Source organism: Rhincodon typus, chromosome 41 (genome assembly GCF_021869965.1).
Source record: "Rhincodon typus isolate 14 chromosome 41, sRhiTyp1.1, whole genome shotgun sequence".
In the NCBI taxonomy this organism is placed as follows: Eukaryota; Metazoa; Chordata; class Chondrichthyes; order Orectolobiformes; family Rhincodontidae; genus Rhincodon; species Rhincodon typus.
Genome location: NC_063372.1, coordinates 11,395,492 through 11,417,859, shown reverse-complemented (window position 1 = coordinate 11,417,859; position 22,368 = coordinate 11,395,492). Strand labels below are relative to the sequence as shown.

Below are 22,368 nucleotides of genomic sequence, written 5' to 3'. Positions count from 1 at the left end.
ACCTGCTGAGCTTTTCCAGCAATTTCTGCTTTTGTTCAACTGACCAGAGTTTTGTTGCCACACCATTTTTGAACCAGTGACCCTCCAAGACCGTATCCACAATGTCATCATATGTTACTGGTTAAACAAAAAGAAATTTTTTTAAAAAGTACAGAAAGTGCAAACGGGTGTTAATGTTAATAATGGTTCTCTACAGTTTTTTTTATATAAAAACAACTGAGTGTTGACAGCGAGACTCTCTCTTTAAGAGGAAAACAGTCAAAGTAAGGAGCAGGGATGTTCTTAAAGTTTACAGATACTTCTTCAAAAAAAGTTTAAACAAATACTTGTCAGATGAAGATAGATGGCTGTGGAGAGGAAGTGCATTTTCTTCCATTTTTATTCATAGCTAAATATATTCACCTGAAAAAGGCTAAAACAAGGAATGCTGGAAAAGCAGAAAAAAAAAATTGGGCAAAGCATAGAGCTCCAATGACAAAAAAAAAGTTTCACCCCAAACAAATCTATTCCTCCTTGCCCCGGAAACCACCTGACCTGCTGTGCATTTTCAGCATTCTGTGATTTTAGTTCAGACTTCTGGCATTTGCTTTTTCCCTTTGCCATTGTACGCAAGATACTAGGAATCTCATTAGTAAGTATGAAACAATGGAGACAGAATCTCTGGCCAGGAACCATTTTTTAGCTTAAGTTGGTACACCATATGGTTACATGCTTGTTATCATCCCCTACCCAAACTAAATGATTACAGTCTTACCTCAACAGGAAAGAAGGGATGTTTCGGTTGTAGCGATCCTTAATCTGGAGTAACTACATTTGGTTCTGGATACCATACCTCATGAAGAGCAAATCAGCAGCACTGATTTGCCAGAATTATACTGGAGATAAGAGTTAAATGATGAGAACAGTTTGCATAGAGTAAGCTTGCATTCCCATGAGTATAGAAAATTGAGGGCTGATATAATTGAGATGTTTAAAGTGATAAAAGGAATTTAGAGCCAGGCCTTCAGGGGTGATGCCAGGAAACATTTCTTCACACAAAAGGCAAGGGAAATCTGGAATTTTCTCCCACAAAAATCTGCAGGGTCTGGGAGTCAGATGGAGCTTTCAAGACTAACATCTCAAATATTGTTGACTTAATCCAAAAGAGTGAACCTTGATCTCAGTGCAGGAAAAGGAACATGTTCTCACTTTTTTCCAGTGAGAAAAACAAGCACTTCAGCTTAGCAGAAGCCTCCCTCCTCCCTGTTCTAAGTATTCCTTTGACTTCAAACCATGGTATTCCTATCCATTAAACCAAATGAGGACAAAAATCACAGGTTGATGAGAATAAAAACCAAATCTTAAATCTTAATTTTGGAATTGTAGCCCAACTGATAACTGGTATGAATTCAACATATCCTCTTTGCTTTAGCACTATCAATTTCATAAAACCTAGAATCCCATACATTTTACCACAGATTATCAATTGGTCTTTCCACTATTATTCCCTTTTCAGTAGCAATGTCAAAAAGCATTTTAAGATTGCATTGTTTAGACTCTTTTCTACAGTATGACAGGGACTGCACTTCAAAAGTTACTTAATTGACTATAAAGCACTTTGAGATGTCTAGTGGTCATGAAAAAAATGATGTAAATGCAATTGTTTTCTTCAGAAAGTGATACAACAATCTAAATATATATAGTATTTTTAACGTAATGAAATGTCCCAAGGCACTTCGCAGGAGCATAATAAATCAAAGTATAACAAAATATAACACAACCACCTAAAGATATATTAGGTCAGTTTGGCAAATGCTTTGTCAAAGGGGTAGGTTTTTAAGAAGTGTCCTAAAGGAGGTAAATTGCTAGGGAGGAAAGGTGCAGGGAAATATACCAGAGCTTGCAGCGCAATTGCAGGCATAACCAAAGATGGAACAATTACACTTGTGAATGCACAAGAGAGGAGGATTGGAAAGGCACAGCTATCTCAGAGGGTATGGGTTTGGAGGAGATTGCAAAGAGAGATTTGAAAAAGATGAGGATTTTAAAAATAATCAACTGGCTGCTTGATCAGGAGTCAATGTTGGTCAGTGAGCACAAGGATGACAATAGAATGGGACTTGCTGCAAGTCAAGATACACAGAGATTTAGATGACTTTCAGTTAATGTAAGATAGAATGAGGCAGCAGCAGCTAGAATACACTGGAATAGTCCGATATAGATGTAACAAAGGCATAAATGGAAGTTTCAGCAGCAGATGATCTGAGACAAAGGCAAAGTCAAGTGATATGATGGAGTTGCTGGTGTGGGAATACAGTTTGGAGCAGGGAGCAAAAACAATGGCTTCAGTCTTGCCATTATTTGATTGGTGGAAATTTCTGCTCATCAAATACTGGACATTGGATACACAGTCTGATAATTTAGCAACAGCGGGGTGAGGAGATAAAGCTGGATTTATCAGTGTGCATTTCAAAACTAAAACCATGCCTTCAGTTAATATCAAGGGGCAGCACATAAATGAGAAACAAAGTGGGTACCTGAATGATTGTAACTAACTGCAGTTCAGGGTCATTAGTCTGTGGATTTCTGTTCCCCCAGAGAATAGTGGTGGGAGGTTCAATGAATATTTTAAAGGCTAAATTTGATCAATTCTTGACTAACAAGGGTACAGAGGGTAGACAGGAAAGTAGAGGCTACTATCAGATTCCTTGTGATTTCATCAAATGGCAAAGCAGGCTCAAGAGGTTGAACAGCTTAACTCTCTCCTACTTTGTAGGGGTACCCATGTTAACTAATTGGCGTGCTCACTGTTGTAACCACACTCACTGCTCCCAGCAATCTTCAGATGGAAATACCGTATCCCCAACAATTAACATTTTATTTTCAATGAGATATACAGCAATTGAAGTCAAAGTCTGGGGAACAGATATGCTGAGCATTCTTACTATTTTCATGCAAAGAACAAGCCAAGTAGAGCTTAAAAGGTTAAAGTATGAGTTGGAGTTGAGAACAAGGGGTTGTAACTTTAAAATTAGATCTAGACTGTTCCAGGGTGATGCCAGAAAGCATTTCATCAGATACAAGGTAGTGGCAACATCAAAAACCAAAAAGTACTGGAGTCTGGGAGTCAATTGAATGTTTCAGACCCAAGAACAATAGGCATGGGCATTAACAGGAGGAAACCCAGCTGGATGGGAGTTGAAATATAGAACAGTCATGATCTGATTCAAATGAAAAAATGTTCAAGGTGTGAATAGACGCAATAGCTGAAGACAAAGAGCAGTTTCTCAGTTTTTGAGGTCCTGGGGGAAAAAAAAACACTTTGGGAGATTTGGAATGATTATAGCACAGAAGGTCATTCTGCCCACCATGTCCATTTCAGGTCCTTGCGTAGGTAATTTAGCTCATCCCAACTGCTATGCTCTTTCCCCATAATCCGGTTTTCTTTCCCTTTGGGTGTTCATTCAAATTTGCTTTAAAGCGAAAATCAAGTCTTCACCTTGCTCTTGGTCAGCACATTGCAGACCCTAACCACTTGCTGTGTAAAAATACTTATAAGTTACCTTTGCTTCTTCTGCTTAAATTTATCTCCTCTGGTTCTCAACCCTTTTGTCAATGGGAACAGTTTCTTCCTAGCTATTCTGTCAAGGCCTCTCAATTTGGAGCCCTTTTGAATCTTCCTTTCTCTAAGTGGACCCACCCCAGTTTCACCATTATATCTACATAACCAGAGTTTCTCATCCCTGGAACCATTCTTGCAAATGTCCCCGACACTCAAATCTTCACAGAATGTGACATTTTACTCTAGTTGAAGCCAAACCAATATTTTATAAAGACTCAAATTTCCTTGTTTTTGTACTCTACGCCTATATTTGTAAAGCTCAGGACCCCATATGCTTACCACCATTGACAATTAGTGCACATGTACCCCAGAAATTTCCCTGTTCTTGCATCCCTATTAGAATTACAACCTTAAATTTATATTGTTCTCAACACATTCCACTACCACTATCTTCCTCATTGTTCATTGTACACCCAAATACAAGTCATTAACATTGACCAAGAAAAACAGGGGCCAAGTACTGACTCTTGGGAAACACCAACATAGTGAAGATGCAAGATATTGAGATTAGGAGGAACAAGAGAGGCAAGTTCAGAGGTGCATTGATCCAAATGGTACGCTTGCCCCTTAAAGATTCCTGTCAAGTTAACTCAATCTAATTATTACTTATCCATCAATGAAGTCAGATCAGATTTTGCCCTGACTTTGGGATATGATCACACTATTCCATACTCAGATAGACAAGTCCATATGGGGATCACAGCAAATAGCATAACTAGCACTTTAAAAATATTTGAAGTATTTGAGTTGGATTCCCTGCCGAGCTGCAGTGGTCTCTTAAGCTCATCAATATTCATAAGTATTTCACTTTATTATGCATGCCATGATGCTGACATGCAAAACAGCTCATGAATATGCTGATCAGCGCACAGTGGCTGGAAGTGGACAGAGAAAGAGTTGACAGATGTTGCAATCAATTACAAACAGTTGGGTTGAGAAACAAGCAGTTTCATTAAACTCCAAAGATAGAAGGAATATGTAAATAAGTTAGACTGTAGCAAATTGTGGCACATTTCCTGAGTGTGTCATTTTTGGACCATAATTTAAATGTTGGAATACTAACAAGATCCTTAGGGGTCAGCATCACTACGTGCATATTAAGTCAGCTTGTGAATATTTATAAGTATCAGCAGGCTAGTCCCTTTCTCATCAGTTACTGTTGATTAGTTTTAGAAGATTAAGGGTTCCTACTTCATAAGTGAACTCTGGCCTCTTGCACATTCCTAATTCCCATTATTGGTAGCCATGTCTCAGTTTCTTGGATCCCAAACTCTGGAAATCCTTCCCAAAAACTTGAGACTCCATGAAAGCTACCACTTTGGCCAAGCTTTTCATCACCTGTCCTACTAGTACCTTGTGGCCCAGTGTTAATTGTTTGATAAAAAGCTCCTTTCTAAAAAAAATATTCAGACAAGGGATGTGGGCATGGCTGGTAAGGCCATCATTTATTGCCATTTCCTAATTTCCCTCAAGGCAGCAGTGGTGAGCTGCCTTTTGAATACAACTGGAGTGGCTTGCTAGGCCATTTCAGAGGGCAGTTAACCACAAACCACATTGTTGTGGGTGTGGAGTTATACCATGCAAGGACAATATTAGTAAATGAAAGATGGATTTTTATTTAATTAACTAAGTTTAAAATTTCCCAGCTGTCATGGTGAGATCAGATCTATTTCCTGATCATTTGTCTAGGGTTCTCAATTATGAGCCCAGTAACTACTGTGCCTGTACCCTATAATGTATGCTTGTGAAGCACCTTAAGATATTCCACTACTGTACAAGTGCAGTATAAATATGTTGAGTGAAAACTGCAGCAAGAATGACCATCTTACCTCACAATGGCCACTCTCACACAACCCTGGAAGGAAAAACAAACTTGGGCTGCTGTCATGTACATGCACCCTAGCAGCCAGATTAAAAATAGAACTGAAAGGCCTTTGAGAAGATTGCCAGCTTATTTTCTACTCTGTATGCTGAAGTGATGGAAATCCAACAAGTGTGACAGGAGAAAAAAAATTGGCAGAGAAAATAATAAGCTACTTTTGTACAAATAGCCCAAAGTGACCTCAGCTATATACAGCCTCAACCAGGTCTGCAAGTGGATAGGGAGAAACAGTTTTCACTGGGTGCATTGGTAACCAGAGACCACAAATTTAAGGCAATTAGCAAAGCTTGAAATGTCAGTGGACACCGATTCAATAGCAAGTTTGAAAAGTGAACTGAATTCCTATTTTAAAAAGAAAAAATTACAAGAATATGGGGCAAGTGTAGTAACGGGATTAATAAAATTGCTCTTTCAAGGAATTGTTTCAGACATGATGGGCTCAATGCCTTCTTCTGTGCATCCTTATTTTGAGGATCAGCAATGAATTCAATGGCTTCTTGTTAAAAATGCCAGTGAAAATGTTTTTACTTTAGAGCATCTCACAGAGTATTAAATAATTCAGCTCATGACAGTAGCTCCCAGTCCCAATAGCCAAAAACAGAACTTCAAACCCAGTCTGCTTGCTTTTCCATTGAAATGGAGATCGAGAAAGTTAAGACCTAAGGTACAAGAGATCAAAAGTTGGAAAGAGAACTCAGGAACAGATTAAATTACACTAAGATTACATTTTAAAAACTGACATTGAGGAAAAAGGAAGACAGACAGTGAGGAGATCCACAGTTCTGAAGATGTAGGAAGGGCACAGAGAAATAGGAATTCCCATTATAATTTGAGATTTCGGCAGAGGACTCTGGGAGGAGGAAACATATAGGGCAAGGCAATAGAAGTTTAGAAGGGACAGTGAATTCTCTTGTAGCTCCACAGTCTGTGGTGTTTAATGACTACTTATTTGGAACAAGTCTCCTCACCAACACCTGTGTAATTCTTAATACAGTAAACAGGCAGACTAGTGCACTGCCTGCTATACCTTAGTCACTGCTTATAACCACTTATGCTTTAAAAGTAGAAACTCAGCAACCGACATTTTGCATTGAAACCCTCCTACAACTCCGATGAGAGGATTCCTCACTTTTTTTTAAAAGCAGTAAGCAATCGCTACTCCTCCATAAAATCTAGACAGGTTGATCAATAGGTGAAAGGTACACACCACAGAATTCATAGCCACTAATTCAATTTTTAGGGTTCAAGTAATATTCCAAAATATGAAATCAAAGCTCAAGCAGTTTGTCATAGAAACACCAAGACTGAATTGAAATCAACATATTGCACAAATGCCAGATATTAAATATTCATCTGTTGTATTACCAGAGCAAGTAGCCCATTTTAATCAAGTGAATTTATTTTTAAAAAATTATCTGATTTGTATGGAGTAGTGTATATATTGAACAGATTTATGTAGGAACTGAAAATTTAGATGACTGTGTTAGAGTCTGCAATATTGCTATATCTTGTAATAGTAGCTCACAGGAAAATTTGTGTCTAACATGAAGGGAATCTCTCTCCATGAAGAGTTGATCAACTTGACGACCCAAGGGGCACCTTGCATGAGCCTTCACTGGATCGTAAAACGATGATATCTGCAAATGACAGCTAGGTCTTACAAGTATTGAGTGAACGTTTTCAGGCACAATTCATTCAGACAGTGATCCTGATTTCAAAGGAACAGGAGTGAGTGGGGGAAAGAAAGGAAGGAGAGAAAGCAAGAAAGAGGAAAGACAGGAGGACTATGAATGGTGCACATGAGCCCTGCAGTGGAGAACCAAGTGGTGCAGAAACTGAGGTGATCTTAATAACAAGCCTCCTATTAATAAATTTCCTAAGCATCACCTTGAGGGCTTTTATGCAATGGTAGTGTCACCACCTCTGAGCCAGAGGCCCAGGTTTCAGACCTACCTGCTCCAATGTGCAACAACATTCTTTAACAGGTTGATTCGAAAATACCAACCAGACCAACGACCTGGCCAGAGCAGGAATGTTGTTACCTCAGATGATCGTAACTTCTCCATTCTTAAGGTGGATGTTCAAATCAAGGCCAGTGTGTCCAGGATGAGTGACTTTAATTGTTTGTGATGCACCTTCTCTTTTGATATATCTTGTGCCCCAGTTACTGCCCAAAATGTTCAGGAATAAAATTGATCCTGCTCAGGATATAAAGGGCAATGGGGTGGAACAAGTGGACTGTCCTTGCTATACAAAGTACTTTCAGATCCAAAATAAGACAAGCTTTAGAAGTGTGACACTCTCATTCTCAGGTTTCGTTCAAAATATGACTGGTCTTAAAGAACTGGTAAATTAGTACTTAAACAACTTTTTTTCTAATCTTGTGCAGTTGGGACTTTGACAGCTGCACACTAATTAAATCGTTGAGTCATGGCTGTAGCAACAATAGTGTTTGTGCAGGTGGTGAGCAAGTAGCCCACATAACAGTAGAGGTTAAGAACTTGAGGATCATTTTTGCCTTTAATGACCATTTCATCACACACAAATTTGAAAACATCCTCTTTCAGTCCATTGTGTTACTGCAACCTAAAAGATTAAGTATTGGAAATGGGTTAATCCATACACAAGTCTGTTTTTAGTTAGAGATGAAACCTTCACACTGTTGCACAACTCCATTTCAGTCTTCCCCCATCACCACCTTGTACACAGTTGAACATCAGCATCTTCCACCATATAACAACTGAAGCCTAAACAGCAAGTACAGAGGAAATGAAAGGACCCTGGGATAGCTGGACTGAAACAAAATGCTAACTTTAAGCAAGGTTTAGGAGGATGATGCTCTTTCAAAAACAAAAAAAATGTCCAAGTGCACAAAAACCTTGTTCAGATTGGGTCTTGAAAATGTAAACTGTTAAACGACACTAAGTCAAAGAAATGAGAGGATGTTTTATTACCTACTCAAATGAGACAACCCTACCTTGTACAACTCATGATAATCATATATATTTATGCTAATCCCATTGTGCAAATATAAAAGTGTGAATATGCAATCATACAGACTAAATGCACGTAGAAATGCCAGATTATACCTAGTCAATATTGTTGTACCAATGGGGAAAGTGGCAGAACATCAGCCTCTCGAAGTATGCCATATTCAGTACCATTATTAGAAATTCCCATATTTTGCTGTCAATAAATGCATCCATTTAGCTCCCCCAGTGTAACAAGGTGTAAAGTACCAAACACCTTTGACTTTAGATAGCCTTTCAGGAAAAGCAGCTTTTACCATGCTAAATTGAAAGAGGAGTGAAGTCATTTGCAAGTTTTATTTTGTCAGCATATTAGAATGGGTCACGTAATGAATACAATAAATAATGGCAGACTTTGTGAAATTGCTATCTGCAGTGGTTTCTGAAACAAGCTTTTTGTAGACACACATGACGAACAGGGGTGTATTAAATTCCAGTTGGGTGCTTTTAACTATATTGGACAAGAAACAAAGTCATACATTTAAATACGATGGCCATCACTGCAAAAATGCACCATGGTCACACTGTTAGTGCTAACCTTTCATCCCTCTGAAGCAGTTTAGACAGTGTATTAAAGTTAAATTTCAGAACCCAGCTGCCATTTGACTGTATACATTCTATTAATGTATTTCAGGTGGTGGTGTTGGGATTGCTAGAATGAGGGCAGGAGTAGGAGGGGATGACAGAAGCGACCTTCAGGCCACTTGGTCAATAGTTACACTATTAAAAAACTGAATGATATTCATCATCTAGCAGAGTGGAAATTGGGCAAGCATGGCATCAAGCAAGAAGGTGGTCCAGTGCCACCAGTCAGATTTCAAATAGCTGCCCAATTTGGACTCAATTGTTATCAGTACATGATGGACTAGACACCAATAATTTTCATAAACCATCCCAGAAGATAACCAAATCAGCTGTAAGCTTGCATAAGCTTTACATATGTAATATTGTATAAACTAAAGTTAATAAAGTTGCTTGTATTAGTTATGTTCATGTTGTGTATACCATTCCCTCAAAATTTGTCCTATTTTCTTTTGGTGCAATGAACTATTTGCATAGAAAGTAGTAGGGATTTGTTTGAGCTAAAGTTAAATCATGTCTTTGAAATCCCAATATTGCAGAAAATTTCTTATCAGCCAACTGCTGAAATATTGCTTTGAATCTTTGCTTTAGTTTGTGGTTGTTTTTGAGCAATAAAAAACATTTATACAGAACAGTGTAATTTTTGCATTGTAAAAATCAGGCAAAATCATGGAGTACTTGAACAGTGTGATAGGAGAGGTGGAAATTAGACAGTGTATATCAAAACAAAAACTTCATTCACACATCATTCAGTTGCTATGAAGAAAACAAGCCGAGATGTGAACCCAACCCAATCTTACAGATAAAATCTTTACAAGCCACAGTAAGTGAAGTGAGTTTGGACCATTTCAACTCTGTTCCTTAGTGGGTGTAGGTCTAGTCAGCATAATGGGAGTGTTGAGATTTGGATTATATAGGAATTACAATGTGAAAACAGTGAGTTCAGCTGGAGCAGACCACGTTGGTGCTGACTTTCCGCAAGCAGAGGATATACACAATAATGACCCATCTTCCGATTTTCCCATTCCCATGGAGATGTACTCTCTGTAAGCAATGGTCAACAATTCAGTGGAGCAGGATTGAACCTACTTCTGCGGCCACCATGCAGCCAGACTCTTTGACTCAGCATTGTCTCATGAATTAGAAATGTAAATTTCCAATGTATCCGTTGTCAGTTAAATATAGTTTGAGACATTAATAGTTTTGATCAGACCTCAGTGTGCAAATTAATTACCATCAACTGGTTAACTGTCTCTAGGTCAATGCTGTACAAGTCATCCTCAAGGAAAATGTTGAAACCTCTGCCTGTAGCAGTTATGAAATTTATTTTGTTACAAAACAAGTATAATCTAAACATGTCCTACACCATTCTAAATTTAGAGAATTAGGTTTGTATTTTCCTCTATGGGGGTGCTAGAGGAGCAATCTTTCTTTTTACACCTTCCCCCGAGCTTCACAACAATGCCAGATTCCTGCCATCAATGTTCTCAGGAAAATCATCTTGACAGTACTATAAATCTCAGTGGAAAGGTGATAGAACACTTGCATACCTGACCTCCTTCAGTTTCAGACATTTGGAGTCTTCATAAGCTACTTTTGTAACTTCTGCCATATTTCTGTTCCATTTTCAAATGATTTTAGAAATCAGAGTCCTTAAACCCAGAGGAAACACTTGTACAAAATAGCTTCAAGCCTCTCAGTCCATTTCTTACGGCTCCTAATAAAAATACCATTTGCATGGTTTAACAGGACTAATCTCGCAGTTGAAATCTCATTGTTTAAATTAGGACCTACTCTTAGCCTGTAAGCCTGACTTCACACAGTTCTTTCTGTGATGGCCCTTATAACTTTTGGATAACTGACCCTAATCTGGTTGTGAACTAAGCCCGCACTAGACTACCTTTCAACAAAGGTGATTGGATAGTGATCAGGAAGCTGGTTGATGCCACCCTTTCCCAATGAAGAACTAATAACACAACCATGCTGCCTCTGCTCAGTAAAACCAGTTAGCTCCATTCAAACCAAAACTGTGGCAAATTTTTGGTCTTCATGGGAAGAAATATCAAACTGAAGTTCTTCAGTTACAATTTGCAGTATAACATGGAATGAATTGTCCCAATCCTTAAAAAAAGTTCTGCACTGAGAGGGTGCTGCAACTGATCTCAGCAACCCTGCACTCAAAATATTAAAAAAGGATACTCTCCCTGCTAGTTCTGGTCAAAAGTACGATTACTGCTCATGTTATCGTTTCTTCTCTTCCCATTCCTCCCACCTCCACATCATCAATAACCATCAATACTTTCAACAAACATAGAGGTCATAATTCAGTAAATCATCATTTTCACCACCTAGCAAGATGCCAAATACATTTATCCATTTCCTTTCATCATTTTGAAAAGGACCATTTCCCCTCACAATACCCCAGTTCACCTTTCAATGACCCCCCACAAGCATCAGCTTCTAAAACACCTCCATGTGAAGTGCAGGAGATGGAACACTTATATTTTCAGCTCCTCCATTCACATATTTTGGACCCCAAACCTTGTAGTGATGGGAACCAGGTGGATCTAACTGACTGAGATCCCTGATTGGCCTAGGTTAACAACCCCATCAAGGATCTGTCAGTAAGATCCACCTGGTTCCCATCAGTACAAACCCCTTCTAGGTTTAAAGTAATGCATTATTTTTTCAATTTAGTATTCAATGCATGATGTGCTCCTTTACATTGGTGAGACCGAATGTTGACCAATGACTGATTGGTGGAACATCTCCTTTCAGTCCGCAAAGCATAACTTAGAGTTTCTTGTCACCTGCTATTTTAACTCTCCACCCCATCTGCACTGCTCTCAGCTGCCTATGCTATTCCAGTAAAGCTCAATGCAAGTTCAAGGAATAGCAGTTCACCTTTTGATTGCTAAATGTATAGTCTTCAGCATTCACCATCAAGTTTAACAATTGTATCAATAGAAGACAACTACTGATGTTTGTTATTTCCACTTACACTTCCTCGAGAACCATTTTTGTTTCTGTCGTTTTAACAATTGCTGTCTTATCACTCCCTTTTTTATTTAATCAGTTCTGATTTGAACCCTCACACTGGCGTTCCTTTTTGTACCTGCCTTCCTCCAACCTTCCACTTGCTTAAAACTTATGACAACACTATCTTGTTCCAGTTCTGACAGAAAATAATTGATTTGAAACATGAACTCTGTTCCTCTCATATGCTGCCTGACCTGCTGAGCGTTTTAGGACAACAGTCAAATGAGACAGGAACCCACGGACTTGTACCTCAGCACATCGACTTAAGAGGATTAAATGAAAGATTTTTATAATTATTATTTTGGAAGTTGGCGGGGGGGTGGGTGGTGGCGGCGTGTGGTGGTGGGGAAGAGATGAAGAGGGCGACTAAGGAATTACAACTGGGAAGTCGTCACTACACATTGAAAATACTTCCCTGGTGACTACCTCCTTTAAGTGCAAAGAAAAGGAAGTCAGAATACATTCAATAAAAAAAAAACATTTCTATTCAAGTAAATGAAATTGTACCATGAGTCAGATCTTCAAGCATTTGGGAGCAGAAAACAGAGCAAGGTTTGATCCTACACCCTTTAGAAGCAAATTGTTTAAGATTCCTTCTGTTTTAAGACCAAGTTTTCCCACATGCAACGGATGTAAGGAGGAAGACCCCCTACCTGTTCTCTATAAACCAATGACAACTTGGGTATACAGCACATTTAGGGATCCTAGTGCAATTACTTCTTGTTTCTTCAATGACAAAATAGGGCTAAATCTTTAACCCTTACCTATCCAGGCCTCCAAGAACAGTGTTTGAACTTTACCTCATTAGCTGTCTAGCATTTCACAACTTCTTTATTTACTACCCTTGAATCCTTATTTCAGCATCTACAGAAACTGCTTAAGAAACATCAACTTACATCACCAAATGAAATGGAACCCAAATTTTGACATCCCACTATCTCAAACAGTATTTAAACAGTGTTAACTCCAGCATTAAAGCAATGAAAAAAAAACCGGGCTAACGCCCACTCATGCAGCTCACTCCTATTCAGTGATCACCAGCTTGAAAGTATACATCAAGTGCACCCAGTCAATAGCAGCTAATGAGTCTGCTGCCTGGCTTGCCTGTCACTGCGTGATGTACCACAAAGCAGCCAGTTCCATGCTTTAAGATTGAACATGGCAAAATTCAACTTTGGCAGGATTGCAAAACCTGCTGAAATGTATCAGCTGCCCATGATATGACCCTCCCCTCCAATTTGCAAGTAGTTATTAGAGCAGTGGTTGACAGGCTGACCTCTGATGGTTTGTGGTGGTGGAGAAAGAGAATAGCACGTTAGAGGAACAGGTGACAGAATTAAGTACATGCATCTGAAGAAAAACACTAATAGAATGGGCGAGATTGAAGGGATTTGGAAAATGAAAACTTGGAATTCAATACACTGAATGTGGGAAAAGGAGCTTAGCAAGTAGGTGCTGCAATTGTGGGCACAGGCTGGTTTACTGATAATTGGCAACACATTTAAAGCAAACCTTCACATTAAATTCGCTGATCAAGAGGTCTTAGGCTCAGATGTGCCTCCCCTCACCCTTTCACACCATGAAACTCCAAAAATTAATTTCTTAAGCAGGTTGCTCAGATTGAAGAATTAGATGCGGATTCGAATTTAAAAATATTACCTAAAGCAGCTAGTAATAGGAGATGGACTGTGAGAACAGTTTATTAGCCTGTTGGGGGTTTGGGGGGGGGGGGAGAGAAACAAAGTTTAGAAAAAACATTTTGGCCATGAAAACAACTGTCAAGCTGAGAATCTTCAGTAGGGACAGCCAGCACTATCCTCAAAGGGTTAAGCACTTGGTTGTAAAGGAACTTGTGAGAAAGGAAACTATCAGTTTAGTTCTATCGTCTATCTGCAAGGAGCTATTTAATAGAGCAAGCGGAACTAGTAGGAATGTGTGAAGAGACACCACAAACCATCCTGCAGATTCCAGCTTCCTTCAACTCTCCCAATAACCTTAAATTATAGAGATTTTTGTTTAAAGTACATTAGTAAAATAAATACACCAAGTTTGGTTTTAGTGGCAAACTTCCATTTTTAAATCTTTAATTGAAAAATTGCCAGGTTTCTCCAAGGAATAAGCCTGGCAGAGCTGCACTGAAGAGCAACAAAACAGGATTGTTGACCGTTTGGTCAGTGACATATTGTGGAACAATAGAGTGTGAAAGGTCAAATGTGGTGGTGGCAGCAAGGGGGTTAAGGACATAATCTGAGAATGATTTTGAGTGTGTTAGATGTTTATTAGCTGTTACATGTTTATTAGCTGTTACATTCTCAATTATGGAGTACATGTTTTAAAAAGAGGAAAGTGATAAGTAGAGCCAGTAATTTGCCACAGCATGACAAACTGAATATTCCTACCTGCCACAATTTGCTCCTAGAGTATTTAATCTAAGAAGTCAAGGAGGCTGCAAAAATAATTTGTCTGTCAGAAACTGCTATGTTCTAGTAATGTGTAGTTTTCTAATCTCAACTTAAAAAGCATGAATTGCATCCAAAAGGACATAGCAGCAGAGCTTTAGGCTATAGGCCTTATTTCCACTGGACAATCAGATCAAACCACCTGTGGTGGAAACTCTGGATGCATAATCATATCCCACCTACATCTGGTGATGACATTCTTCTATCAACCAACTCTTATGAAGCCCTGAAACTCCATCCTTAAGCTGAAATGCTACAGACCACACCCCTCACCACCAACAAAATACAATGTTGTCCCAGGTTACTTCATAGGCATGCTGGAAAATGTGAATTACCATTCCAAGACAAGACAATTACCAAGACGAAATCTCAGAAATAAGCAATCTACCAGTAAATCAGTTCCCTCTTTGTGCAACTGAGGCATACCAGCCAGGAAGATTCAGTGTTCGGTTAGCAGTTGCTCCATTCAACCTCAGCATCTGATCCCTGTCACAGGTAAATGTGATCATATGATCTGGCCCATTTACACTGCAGTCATGGTTAACTAAATTAATACATACCACTATATTGCATTAAAAGGTGAATAGACATTTTAAGTGTACATCTGGGATAAAATAAGTATGTCAGCTCTAATGGTCAGAGCCTACTGAACTATGTAGACTAACAGTTTGCCGACGTCAACAAGGAGTGAAGTTCAGTGCTATACTCACTCTCAACACATGTGGGCTTCAGGCTGTCCAACAAGAGAGGGGGGAAAAGGTAAAAAGCACTTGTGCTTGATCACTGTCCTGTAATTGCTCGTGGAAATGTTGGGGGATGTCAGGAAGAGCAGGCTTGCTGTCATGTCTCTACAATATAAGCCTGCTAGCACATACGGTCAGAGGTCTCATCCATGAGGAACAAACATTTAAAGTACTGCTGTACCAAGAGTCAGTAGTTCCAGGAAAGAGAAAAATGGAGAAAATGAAATGCCTGATTCATATCCATCTTAAAGACATCAAATAGATATTCCAAACTTAAAGCAAAGATATTTTTTAAAAAGCTATGCACATTTGTAGAAAATGTGATCAAGCAACTCAAAAAATTTTCTTCATTGTGGGGGCAGGGGAAAAATCCTTCACATTTAATGAGGAAACAGGTCTGAAACCAACTCCATTCCATACAGGTGGAGCATTTGACAGGAAATGCAAGTTTATAAAGCTAAGTTCATAGATGTAAAATTATACTTGGACACAAGAGTCTTGTATTTTATTGTGCAGCACTTGCTAGTTAAGCTACTGGGAAACAATATCCCATTTTATATATCAAATAACTGGTGGTTTATGATCAAACATTGATTGTTCCAGTAAACAAAGCCACTGCAGTTATATCACAAGACTGCAAATGTGCGAAAGGGAAGGGCAGAGCGAGAGAACAAGTTTGAAACAAAAAAAAACATACACAAACATTTTGAGTCACTTGAAACTTTAGAATAAAAATGGTGTACAAGAACAGAATAAACAGCAAAGCAGAATAATTCATGCTTGCATGATGCATACCAGAAACCACCAATTGTCACAATTCGACCGATTCTGATGATCTACAAGTTTTGATCTACCAATTTTGTTGCTGTTCTTTCGCACAGGAGAAAAAAGTGGGATACTTTATCACTAATTTTAAGTTGAAAATGTACTATACAGATTGCTCTCATCCCTTGTGATAAACGTAAATCTGCTCTCAAACAAAAAGGAGCAGAAGACCAAAATCAACTCAGCTCAACTGTTAACCCAGTTTAGAGGCTCAACTTCTATAGGAATTCTGTGATTTGTATACTACATTCAACAGATCGTACTATACAATAAAATGTGGGGGGGCTAAATCTTGTGTTGAATGATTTAGGACAATATGAACTCCAACTTTTTTGAAATGAATAGTAAGTGACTGCAGTAACCAGTATTTTGTCATTTTGAGTGGAGGGAGAATGAAGAATGATTGATTTATACGGCTTTCAATATGAATTATTCATTAGTGATTGGATGGATATTAATATCTATGATTATTAATTTCTTTCAGTCCATTTGGCCAAATTGATACACTCAAATAAAATTTCCTCTTGATACAAACTAATAAACATCCTTTCCAAAGGAAACGTCACCTATGTTCAATAGGTGATCACAGGTTGGCAATGGATAGGGAGTAGCTTGTGTTCTTTTCTTGAATAGCCTGTGCCAAGTTGTTGTCATTGTGTGTTGAAGGCCAATGCTATTGCAATTTGCCAAATGCCCAAACCATCAAGGCTTTTTGTCACTTGTAGTGTTTAAAAACAGGAGGATGCAATAATATCACAATAAAAGAGTTACACGTACTCACTTTTACAAATTAAGACTTTTGCAGCTTGCAGTGTTTAACAAAGATTTAACCTTTTTTAATTATTTAATCAAGTCTCACTTCGTTGTACAGTACCTGCATTAAGTTCCACTAAGATTATCTCCAGCCTGCAGCAGTGACTTGCGTTCCTTGTTATCTCAGCATCTTATTCCTAAAGCAACTGTACATTCTAGCCATTTTAATTAAATAAGTCATCTAATTTCTGACACCTTGCAAACACCCATTACTGCAAACTGATACACAATAGGAAAAAAAAGCACATTTCAGTTTAAAAAGTATCCTAGAAAAAAAAATCTACTTGATACACATTTAAAATATTCTTCGTAAAAAAAAAGCAAGGTGTTATCAGACAATTCCAAAACGTTCTGCTCTTTTCCTCTTCTTTGCCTAAAAAAAAATAACAATATCAGAAAGGCTATCCATTTACAATTAATTTCTTAAAGTATAATCTGATCCTAGTTATCTTAATTAATGTAGCAATGATTATATCATGAGAGTTCACAGAACAATGATTCATCAGCCACATTTGCCTAATGCCTGGGAGGCGACGGCCTAGTGGTATTATCGCTGGACTGTTAATCCAGAGACCCAGATAACATTCTGGGGGCCTGGGTTCAAATATATCTGGAATTAAGAATCTATTGATGACTATGAATCGATTGTTGGAAAAACCCATCTGGTTCACTAATGTCCTTTAGGGAAGGAAGCTGCCATCCTTACACGGTCTGGCCTACATGTGACTCCAGACCCACAGCAATGTGGTTGACTCTTAACTCCCCTCTGGGCAATTAGGGATGGGCAATAAATGCTGCCTAGCCAGCGACACCCTCATGCCGTTAATGAATAAAGAAAAAATATCCAGTATGACAATCACGATTCTATTGATGATGGAATCGATCATACATAGTATGTAGAAGGATTATATAGCATATTCAATACCGCATTCATATAGCTACTCAACCATAAGACAATTTAATTAGTTTGGAGGACACAGAGAACAGAGATGGCCATTCGTGGCAGATCTGTATCTTAACTCCATTCAACTGCTTGGCTTTGTGACCTTTCATTACTACCCCTCACCCCCTCCAAAACCATTCCTCCTCTCCTCTCCTCTAACAGCAAAAGTCTGATCAATTTCAGATTTAAAAGGATTAAAGTTGGGCTCTACCAGTTTAAATCATAGAAAGTTGATATTTAATCATTGCATAGATTTGCAATTGTTTAAAGAGAGTCTAAAAAAAGTTTGCCTACATTATACATTACTAACTAAAACCCGTCATGTAAAAGCCAAGAGATCAGAGCTGATGTGTTTCCATGGTGTTGGCTAATTATGTTAAGTTTGATTACCTCAACATCATCGCCGCCTCCTGCTGAACTGGTCACAATTCCAAATCGCTCCTTTCTCTTTTTCATTTTTTCATCATCTTCAGTCTACAAGGAAATGTAAACACACATTAAAATCCAAACAGATATGAGAATTAATTCAAGTCAGAAACGTTCATCTCAATGTGTAAATACAATATGGTATGGGGCAAAGCCACAAGTACACACAAAGAAGTGAACACTTGAACAAGATTCCAGAGGGCTACAATTGTACTGCAGCCAAGCATCATTAAAAATTTACAATGAATTGAGAAAAAAAACTTCTCATTATGTCCCAGCAGTTAACGTATTGCACAAAATTACAATACTCACTGAAAGCTCTGGGTAGCAAAACGGTTACGAAGAGCGCAATCAGTATTTTTTGGCTAAACTGAGTGAAGCATAATGACAACATTGGGCAGACAAACAGCAAAAGTGTACCAAGAATTCAGGCAATTTATAGAAAAAAAAAAAAGAGTACTCTCTCTCAGTATAGCCAGGAAAAGAAAACAGGTAGCATTAGAACGTAATTCATTGTTTGACCTCAAATCTCTAACACTCCTTAAACATTTATTGGCATGTGCAGCTTTTGTGCCATTACCAAAGAAAGGAAAAGAACTTCCGGAAATTCAACCATCCAGCTCTTGTCATTTTGCGAATGACACTTATCTGAGCGTTGTGAAACATGAAGTAGCTTCAAATGGTAAACATTCAATGCACTATGCTAAATCAATTAAAGCAATTTGCTGGCATTCAATGAGGTTCTGCCCGGTTAATAAAAGACCTCGAGTAGAGAGAACAGCCATGACTTGGTTGTATAGCACTTTGAAGAGAAACAAGATGCTTTTATTGCTGACAATTGATTTGGTGTTGAACTAAGCTGCAGCATACAAGAGGTTGACTCATTGGATTAGAATCAGTTTCCCCACAACAGAGTTTGGTTAAAGCAGCATTTCAATTTCAAGTAAGAACACAACAGGCTGGAACCAAGGGAGGACAAAAAAGCTGTTCCTTTATCAAATAAGGAAAGTGCTAGAATACTCAGCATGTCTGGCAGCATCTGCGGAAAGAAAAACAGTTAATGTTTTAAGTTGAATGTGACTTCTTCAGAAAATATTCAGTCGTATGTGAATTGGAACATTAACAGTTTTTCTCTTCACAGATGCTTTCATTTTTCCAGCATTCCTTGGTCTGCAGGCTTCATTTAAAGCATGTACTGATATCATCTCTTGATCTATCCATTGACGTAGATTGGTCACTGTGCTTCTCTGATGCTCAGTATCATACAATCAACAATTTCCCAAATGAAATATTGGGAAGACCAAAGCCACCATTTTTGATATCTACCACCAACTCCATCTCCTCCCTGATCACTGTCAGAGCCTGTACCAGACACTGCCAAACTGCTCGTAAGTTTGCTGTCCAATCAGATTGGGATGAACTTTGATCTCAAATCCACTTCATCACCAAGGCCAATTACATCCACCTCTGCAACACTGCCTGACTTTGCCCTTGCTTTAACTCACTTGCAAATCTTATCCATGCTTTTGATATCTCTAGACCCGATTATTGCCTTTTTTTGGCCAGTCTCTCGCCTGCCATAAAACATGTCCTCACCCAAACCTCCTGCTACCCATATGCTAACTGACCCCAAGTACTATTCACCCACTATGCTCACTAACTTAAATTGGCTCCTTGTTAAAAACCAAGGCACTGTAACCAAACCAAATTCCCATGTGTATGTCCCAAACGAACTGCACTCCACCAAATTTGGCCTTTTGCACATTCAATTTTAAATTGCTCCACCATTGGCAGGCAGCCTCAAGCTCTGGGATTCTGTACCAAAACTCTCCACTGCTTTATTTCCCTTCCAAGGCCACCTTAAAACAAACCTGTCTAGCAAAACGTTTGATCACCTATCATAATACCTCCTTATGCGGTTTGGTAACAATTTTGTTCAATCATCATACCTATGAAGTGGTTAGAGACATTTAACTACATTAAACATTCTACATACATGCAATTATGTGCACTTTTGGTAGCTTGGCAAAATAATTACATAAATACTCCAGCCTTAAACAACCAAACAAGTGAAGTTTGCTATTCAGACATATAGAATCAAATCATTCCTTCCCCTTCATTTATCAAAATTTAAATACTTGCATAAAGCAAGTTAGAACAGTATAGCAGGAGAGATTTGCAGTGCTTTACTTTCTGTAAAACCCTGGTTCCAAGTTTAAGCAGCTATAGTCCCCTCTAACACAGCTCAAAGTGACAAATTAGTTTTTTTTTAAAATCTAACTAATTGAGTTTGAAAAGCAGTTTCCTAACACAAGCAAAGTCAAAGGATCAGGTAGGAATACAGTACTATTATTATGCAACAGGGCTGTGATTACAACACTTCATTGGTTTTAGACCCCTGGGTTGTGGAACAGGAAAAATAACGGCTCCCACTCCTAATTGCTGTCCAGTGACCCTTGCTGAAGTGTATTTGCAAGAATCAGGTAAGGAGAGGACATGTGGGCATGACTCTCTGCTAGCTAACCAACAGACATATAGACAGACAGAAATAAAGAAATGAGATAGCAGGAACTGTAGATGCTGGAGCCAGAGTCAAAACAGTCCTGACGAAGGATGTAAACCTGAAATGTTGACTTTTCTGTTCCTCTGATGCTGCCTGACCTGCTGTGTACCTCCAGCTCCACACTGTATTGAGTAATAAAGAAAAGGACCACTGGTACATACGGAATCATACCTCATTGCAAGTCAGTCACGAAAAGCACACTTGCACTAATTCACACGCGACCATACAAAGACGGACTCAGAGCATAGGAATAATTTCAGCAACAACATTAAAACGTCCAACAGAACACACCTAAAATCCAGTGTAATTTCATTGTACTAGTTCTGCGAATTAAATTGCAATGGCGATAAGTGACACTTTGTAGCAACTTTTGCCCCTCTTCTGTTCACTTCCAAGTTCATTTTAAATCAAACAACTGATAAGAATAAGGGCACAGAGTAGGAGACCAAGGTTTCAAAAATGCATTCACAACCACACACCATTTGCAACAGCCTGTACATTGCAAATGTCTCCTTGTAAAAATACAAGCAATGAAACCAAAACATTTCAAAAGGTAGAAATGTAGTTCACATCAACAGGAAACATTCAGTAGGTTCAATAAACTTCTAGAATCAACTTCACATTGTAAAAATTTCCTATACAGATGGTTCAATGATTATACAGTCACTAAATATCTAACATCTAATATTTTGGATAGCTTTTTAGTAGAACCACCATCTATGCAGACATCTACAATAAACAAAATTCCAGTTCCAAAGTAATTTTATTGCATCTTATAAGCGGCATCAGGATTCTATCACTGAGGAAAATAGAAGTAATTTAGTGGAAGACAATAGTTAAATAGCCACATTGTTAAAAAGTTTGATTTTCCACCATTGAATTGTTTTCTGTTCCCATTCAAATATTGAAAAGGTCACTTTGGAGTATGTTCTTTAGGACATTAGCTTGCAGTTACATGCAGATAAACAAAGGATCCCTATTCAAGTATTATTGTATTACCAGCTGAGTTTACTTCCTCAATTACAGAACTGCACTTCGCTACTGTGTTCAGCACCAATACACACCACAGAGGACTACAACTCTAGAGGAGGCATTAAGGATAAGTGCGGCCTGTTTCAACTGGGAAGCAACCTTTTTTCTTTAAACGGCTCGGTAAGCAAAGGCCATGTGCACTCACCTTCTCTGAAAGTCATTAAGGAAAACAAAATTAGAAAGCTACACAAAATCCCTGCACCTCCCATTTTCATACATCCAGTCTTGTAGCTATTTTTTGTTGGCAATGTTTCATTACCTATTAGCTTAGATTCAGGTATTGTAATGCCCCGGCTTCTCATGTTTTTAAATTGTGTTGTTACCAGTGTGCAGTGGAGGAGTAGAGACTAGCTGATCACTGCAGTGTTGCAGACGTATAAAGAGGATGGCATACACATCAATCACAAGTCCCTTCTCACAGCAAGAGGCCA

At 38.5% G+C, this 22,368-nt stretch overlaps 1 protein-coding gene across 1 annotated transcript in view; it reads right to left on the bottom strand.

Annotated features, from left to right (window-relative positions):
• Positions 1–16,972: 16,972 nt before the first annotated feature.
• The window catches only part of LOC125487443 (SAP domain containing ribonucleoprotein), a 29,340-nt gene continuing 23,944 nt past the window's right edge, over positions 16,973–22,368 (bottom strand). Inside the window, exons 10-11 of the mRNA XM_048619004.1 lie at positions 18,307–18,390; positions 16,973–17,346 (exon numbers count right to left, since the gene is read on the bottom strand). Of these exons, the coding sequence (XP_048474961.1) occupies positions 17,305–17,346; positions 18,307–18,390 (126 nt within the window). The 3' untranslated portion in view covers positions 16,973–17,304. The remainder of the gene's footprint in view (positions 17,347–18,306; positions 18,391–22,368) is intronic.